Below are 7169 nucleotides of genomic sequence, written 5' to 3'. Positions count from 1 at the left end.
GTCTGTTTACTTAAAACAACAGTGCATCATTTTGCTGAAACAGTACATACCAGTTCATGTGAAACATTGTGTCATTTCATCGAAACATTCCATCAGTTTGCTGAAACAGTGCATCAGTTCACTGGAACGGTGCATCTGTTCACTGTAACAGTGCATCTGTTTTCAGAAACAATGCAGCAGTTCAGTTTCAGCACTGCACTGTTTCGAAAAACTGCATGCATGTATAAATGGAGAATCAAAACATGTCGCTACGTTTTACTGTTTGGTAAATTCGGATCATCAAATAAAATTTGTCCAAAAAAATAGATGTCATCGTTGCTCATTTGCCAAATCCAATTCCAAATCCGAGCCGAGCAACGACGACAACGCAAGGCATCTCTATTTTCTTACCTCACTTATTATGTGGAGTAAGTGTTCATTAATATAAACACTACAAAGTTCCCTTCTCCCACCAATGTGGGAGAATTAGTGGACTTTCCAATTTGGGAGTATACCTTCTAAATTGGTATCTCATTTCTTCCACCATTTTTCTCTCCATTTTTTCCATTCACACTTCATTCATATATTATGAACCCAACACCTTTTGCACCCAATCTTTCATGGCTTGTCTGTGCACCTTTGATTATTAACAAACAGAAGCAAGAAGCTACTAAGCTTGCACGAAATGGCTACACCAAAATTCTACTAGGACATACTCAAACATCTATGCAGACAATCAACCAATCAATTCCATAATAATACATAACTAGACCAGTCATTTAAATTCCTTAGGACACAAGCAATCCGTTCGAATACTAAATGACTTGGTTCTTAAGGCAAATTAAGGATAACAAAGCATATTTTGGGTCCCAAAACCCACAAAAAAAGGGTAGAATGGAAAGATATCCCAACAACATGTAACATATATAACAAAGATAACTTACCAACAAACTAGACAATTAGCAAGAGGTGACTTAGATGGAAATTCATATACTAGCCATGAAGAACAAACACCTAACTGAATTAGGATTAAGCAGCATCAAAGTAAAATGTATATAGAACTATTGACATATACAAGCCGTGGCTCTGGAGTCATCTTTAATCCCTAAAAATAAAAGCAAAAAAAAATTGCAAGTATTTTATATGTTAAAAAGAAGAAGCCATGTATAGAAGAAATTACACGAGCTTCCTCGCCAATTTCCTCATCCACTAAAAATTTCTTCAATCATCATCCCCATCTTCCTCATGAACCTCTGACTTGTAAGACTCCTCTTCTTTGGGAGATCAAGCAGCTACTTGTTTCTCATAAGCATCCATGTCTTTTTGATATACCACCTTCGTTTTCTTTCCTCTTCCACGTAAGGAGATTTTTCAGCATCTGATAATTTTTTCCACTTGTCTCCACCAGTTTTACCGAGAGCGGCCACTGATTTATTGTATGGATGCTCCCCCTTGAATTGCCTCCATAACTCCTCCATGAAAACAAAGAAAGCAGATGCAGGTCTCTTGGGTTTGTTAGGATCCTTGAAAATCATCGGTCATCCTCGCATAAAGTAGAAAGCAGTTGCAGGTCTCTTTAATCTCGGGAGCTTTCTTCTTCACGCCAACCATGTCATCAGCTTTTGCACCGGATTTACATCCTATCATGATGAAAATGAGAGGAAAATGAGATTTGCCATAGCTTATTTGTCGGGGAGGAACTGAAGACAATCTCATACTTATAGTCACGATGATATACGAGTGTTTAACTAGGCTAAAAGAGTTATTGCAAACTTAATAAGGAAATTAGCAGTTAACCCCAATTAGTTGGTATGATCTATATGCATCATTTTTTTATTATGTGTCTCAGCGATCTTGTGCATCCATCTGAAATGCTTAAATATACCAAATGTATAAAGAAACGCTTAGACATGTATTTTTAGTAGCGAACAAGTAAAATTGGATGGAGGAAGCAATTAATAACATGGTAAAAATAGTGCTAACTAATTTGCTAGTAAAATATTTGGGAAAGATACAAGCATTTTGTTAAGCCAAAAATAAGCAAGAGGTCCATAATGTTTAACAAGCATTTCGTTAAACACACAAATGGGACGGATACATACAAGACAAATAGCTTCAACAATGTCCAGGAGTCACATTTTGCAACATATACTTCTGCTATCCACTTAGCTTTTGCTATAGCACGTCGCTCCCCAGTAGTTTTTGTTATATGCAATAACATTCATAATCATAAAAGAGAAATATTATACTTGAATATATTAAGGATGCATCATTACAAAATAGAGCAAACAAATAAGGAAACCACAAATTTAATGAACAAAAGGAGTACTACTCTATATAACATCTGCCTAGCACCAAACTACTATCAGCGACTTGGTCTTGCGAATAATATCAAACTTAAAAATATCCCAAATCCAACAAGACCTCCAACTCAAGTGGTGACGACGATGTTCGTAGCTAATAGTATTTCAAAGAATGGGGTTCAGAAATCTTTTGAACCTGCAAAACATTGGCAGCAGCATGAGCCTGTCCCTGGATAGCAAATCTACAGTTGCAGAGATTACTTGGCTTATTGGACTGTTCAACACACTTGGAGTTTCTTTAACTTTACATGTTCCTATACACTGTGATAGCAAAGCTGCTATTCAATAGCTGTTAATCCAATGTTCTATGAAAGGATTAAGCACATTAACATTGATTATCATTTTTTTAGGGAGAAGGTTCTGTAGGGTATGGTGCACATACAGTACTTATGTTCCACTGAACCGCTTGCTGATATTCTATCTAAAGGGTTGAGCAGGGCTCAACATGGATACCTTCTTTCCAAGTTAGGGCTGAAGAACATCTTTACCTCCTAACTTGAAGGGCGCTTACATTTGGAGAATATAATAAGGAGATAGAAAACAACTGAGCTGAGCTGGAAGCCAGCTATCATCCAACTATCATGGAGTTAATAGTTGTTGAAGATATTTTGTTGTAGTTAGTTAGTTGTTAGAAGAGAGTCAGTTACAATTGTATATTAGCAGCGGAGTAACAAAATACCTTTGCACATTTTCTTATATAGTTTTTCCTCTTTTCTCTGCATTCTCTTCTATGCATATGAAATGAAGATCACTGGTTCTCTCCAGTTCATCCTTATTGTGGTGTTTATGCTGAAATCAACAGATTTGTATTGATTTAACGTGTTTGCCAATTTTTTAAAAATTGCGTTCTCCGATTTTAGCATTTTTAATGGAACTGTATTAATTCATTGATACAACTTCATTGGGCGAATGAATACATTGACTATAGGCGCCTGACAACGCTAGATTTACTACGGATAATTGCTAAAAGTATAACTAGCTATGATTAGCAACTAAACTATAATGTTTTCTCAAATCTAACAAAGTTATGATCCTTATGTACATAATACAAGTCATCATAACTTCACAAGATTTACAATGTGGCTTGGATAAAGCAAGTTCCATTAACATACCGGACAAATTTAAGATGCCAACAAGTTCTAGCTCCCCATCTTCATTACAAAGAGAATGCCAATGCAACAAAAAGAAACCATTAGTACATATACAAATTGTAGCCTATTGCAAGGAGTGGGGTTTGGGGATCTTTTGAACCTGTAAAACATTATTCCCACAACCGTTTCCCTTAATCAACTTGAATCGACAAGTCTGGCCATTGGCTATTTTGTTACGAGTTCGAAATTCAGCCCATCCTCCCTTTATTAAAACCCTGTAGCGAGTATGCACTATGTCCACTAATTTCCACTCATTGCCTTTTTCGTTTACCAGTCTCATTTTCTTCATGTTAGTCATGCCCGTCCCTTTAGCGAAGCTCAGCGGGATGGTCTAAATAGATATTCATGACAAAACATGTTTGATTTTCAGTTAAATTAAGTAATTAAATGCATAATCAAAGAAAAGAACATAAGTTGTTTAACCTTACCATAAAAATTGAATGTGTCTTTCTCACAACCATTTCAAAGTATGGATCTTTGCTGTTTAAGTTCACCACACTGAATCTGTTCTTCTTTGGACCCTTTTTTCCATTTCCACCCTCTGCTTTTTCCTCCTCTACAACATGCATAAATGTAAAAGAATATTTACACAGTAACATAGAACTTCCTTATTTTCGAGATTAGTAGTAATACTTGGATTAATACTTGTAAATTGTAACCATCTTTATAAAGGAATCTGAGATATATATGTAGTCTGAGTTCAACTTAATTGTTGATGTATAAGTTAAACTCATACCAAATATCATTATTAAAGGCAGACTAAGGATAAAGGACGGTCAGTCCACACAAGTTAAATAAGTAACTAAGTTCATATGGAAATTAAATCTCTATTACCTGAAGATTCTTTTGGCTCCATTTTAATCTTCTTCAATTTTCTTGCGATTCCAACGTCATGTTCCTCTGCCGATGAACTGCTGAGCTCCTGAAATACTCCTTTGCCACTAAAGCTTTTACAACTTTTCTGGTTGTAAGGCAGGACTTGGAATGTTGATTTGTCAATGAGAAAGAAGATCAAAATATCCCCCAACTCCAATTTATGATGCACCACAAATTGTGGCCAGTCTCCATCACATATGAAGTAATTGGAGTTTTCTCTCACTATTTTTGCCTCCCATATCAGTCCAACTGCGTTGGTTTTCAATAAACATGTCTTGGCCAACATCTTCTTGTTTTCTTTGATGAAAACAGGCGGCATTAGCTTAAATTAAAGGAAAAAACTTAGTTGGAGGAAAAATTAATAGATGAGTCTAACATGAAATATATATATATATATATATATATATATATATATATATATATATATATATGGAATTAAATGAATAGAAACTTACTATTTTATTCATAAAACCTAGTTTAAATAATAGTTTGCAGAAAGATGGATGCTTGTCCGGATCCACTAGCATTTTGAGAATATTGAGATTAGAGGAAGAAAACAAGCAATAGGTAATTGGGTTTGGACGATCATGAGAAATGGTCGGAGAAAGAAATTGCTGCTAATACTGCCATGTTTGGCTCAGCACTTGTTATTATTACATATGCTTTGACCAATAGCACACATGCTTCTACTTGTTGTAGTGCATGAGACCCCTTTTTTTTTTAGGTATAAGGATTTATGTAGTACGTTGGTTAGTGTAAAGTTTTGGCTCTATTAGATTGTTCCAACTGATAAGAGTGATTTGATAATATAATCATAATTGATGTATTTAACTTAAATGTATGTACTTATATACTCCATTTAAGTTGAACAAAAAAATTATGGAGAATATGAATCAAGTTAAACCCCTAAATTGTCACGTTTTTATTATTCTCACATTTAACTATGTCTAAATTATAACTTTTAGGTATAAACCCACTCGAAACCATCACATTTTTTGTTAGTTTCGCATACTTAAATATAATGTTTAGTTTATGTTATTCTCCTAAACTATAATTTTTGTTTTGTTAGGGTATTTTTATCCTAATTTTCTTATCAAGTTTAAATTTTACCTTTTTTAAAAGAAAAAATAAAAGTAATATTATAATTATTTTTACTTAAACTGGGAAAAAAATATATTTTTTTTCATATTTGACCAACCTCTTTCTTAGAGGAAAGATTTTGAAACTTTATAAATAGAATACTCCATTTCATACAACAATACAATAACATCTACAATTTAGTCTTCAAAAAGAGTTGATGTTTCTCTCTCTAATAATTTTTATGCTTACTTTTGTATTAGGTTTTCATATGTAAGTCAATTGATCAAACAATATAATATGCTTACTTTTGTATTAGGTTTTCATATGTAAGTCAATTGATCAAACAATATAATATTATGACTTCAGTATGTTTTCTTTGTTATCTAAATTATCATCTCCATGATTTGTAACTTTAAGCTTCTGCATGATGCCTTCTCAATTTCAAACTCAACAAGTGATATTAGAGTCTATGGGTCATTGGACCCATAGTTCAGATTAAGGACATATTGAGGTCAAAGTTGCAATCAACTCGATGATAATGAAGGTTTTTGTTCAACCACATGTGAAGAAGAAGTGTCATCCATATTTTCAATATTTCTATTATTGTATCTTTAAAAATAAAATAAAATATTAATTTATAATTAATTTTTAACCATGATATTTTTAATATTATTTTTAACCATGACAATTATTAGTGATGAAGATTATGCGAAGAACGAAAATCATACATGTAAAGAAGGCGGATCAAGTCAAAAAAATCAAGCCAAAAAGGGGAGATTTGTTAGATTTTTTTGCCCTTATTTTCTTATCAAGTTTAAGTTTTACTTTTTTTTAAAGGAAAATAAAATTAATACCATAATTATTTTTACTTTTCCTGAAAGAAAAATATAATTCTTTTTCATATTTGACTAACCTCTTTCTTGCCATTTTATAACTTTATAAATAGAAAATCGTACGTCTTTTCATACAACAACACTATAACTTCCACAATATAGTGTTCAAAGAGTGTTTGTTTAGGTGAAAATTTCTCTCTCTAATAGTTTTTATGCTTACTTTTGTATTAGTTTTTCATATGTAGGCCAATTATTCAAACAATAGTAATAATTATGACTTTAATATGTTTTTCTTTATCATCTAAATTATCATCTCCATAATTTGTAACTTTAAGCTTCCGCATGATGTCTTGTCAATTTCGAACCCAATAATTTTCATGTACTAACTCTCCGGGTCATTGTATATGTTATGTTATGTAGGTACTATCCCTCCGGCTCCCAACATGCTTTTAGAGAATGCCAACTGACACTACACGTGTTATTTAATCATTATTATTGTTATTTCAGATTTCATTTAGATTATTAATGATTTTAATTATAACATAAATTTTAACTAAATGAGTAAAAGTTAAAAAGAATAACAATTAAAAGTTAAAAGGGATAAGAAAATGTCAAGAGAAAAACTTAAGGGACGCTACTTAATTTTGTCCCGTTTCGTTGAGAGCTCTGACTGTAGAGAAATTGAAGCGATTTAGTTCTCATTTGATTTGATTTTACAGTGATTTTAGTCTATAATCTTTGATTTTAGTTTCTTGGAGTTAAAAGCTATGAATCAAATACCGTAAACATAAAAGTCCTAAATTATCTCATCTTTTTTAATTCACACATCTAAATATATGAAAGAAATTAAAAAATTAAGGAATCATTTGGTAGAGTGTATAAGAAGA

General features: G+C 32.6%; 1 protein-coding gene and 1 pseudogene across 1 annotated transcript; both read right to left on the bottom strand.

The window, feature by feature from the left end:
• Window positions 1–1200: 1200 nt before the first annotated feature.
• Window positions 1201–1626, bottom strand: LOC107860988 (annotated as a pseudogene).
• Window positions 1627–3428: 1802 nt separating this feature from the next.
• LOC107860987 (B3 domain-containing protein REM9-like) lies at window positions 3429–5076 on the bottom strand. The gene is made up of 4 exons (XM_016706405.2): window positions 4825–5076; window positions 4328–4691; window positions 3922–4049; window positions 3429–3824 (listed from the first exon to the last, which is right to left on the bottom strand). The coding sequence occupies exons 1-4, from the start codon at window positions 4894–4896 to the stop codon at window positions 3558–3560; spliced, it is 831 nt and encodes a 276-aa protein (XP_016561891.1). The 5' UTR covers window positions 4897–5076; the 3' UTR covers window positions 3429–3557.
• Between the last annotated feature and the right edge of the window lie 2093 nt (window positions 5077–7169).

This window comes from Capsicum annuum, unplaced genomic scaffold (assembly GCF_002878395.1).
Source record: "Capsicum annuum cultivar UCD-10X-F1 unplaced genomic scaffold, UCD10Xv1.1 ctg3892, whole genome shotgun sequence".
Classification (NCBI taxonomy): Eukaryota; Viridiplantae; Streptophyta; class Magnoliopsida; order Solanales; family Solanaceae; genus Capsicum; species Capsicum annuum.
The sequence above is the reverse complement of the archived record's forward strand: the minus strand, read 5'-3'. Positions and strand labels throughout refer to the sequence as shown.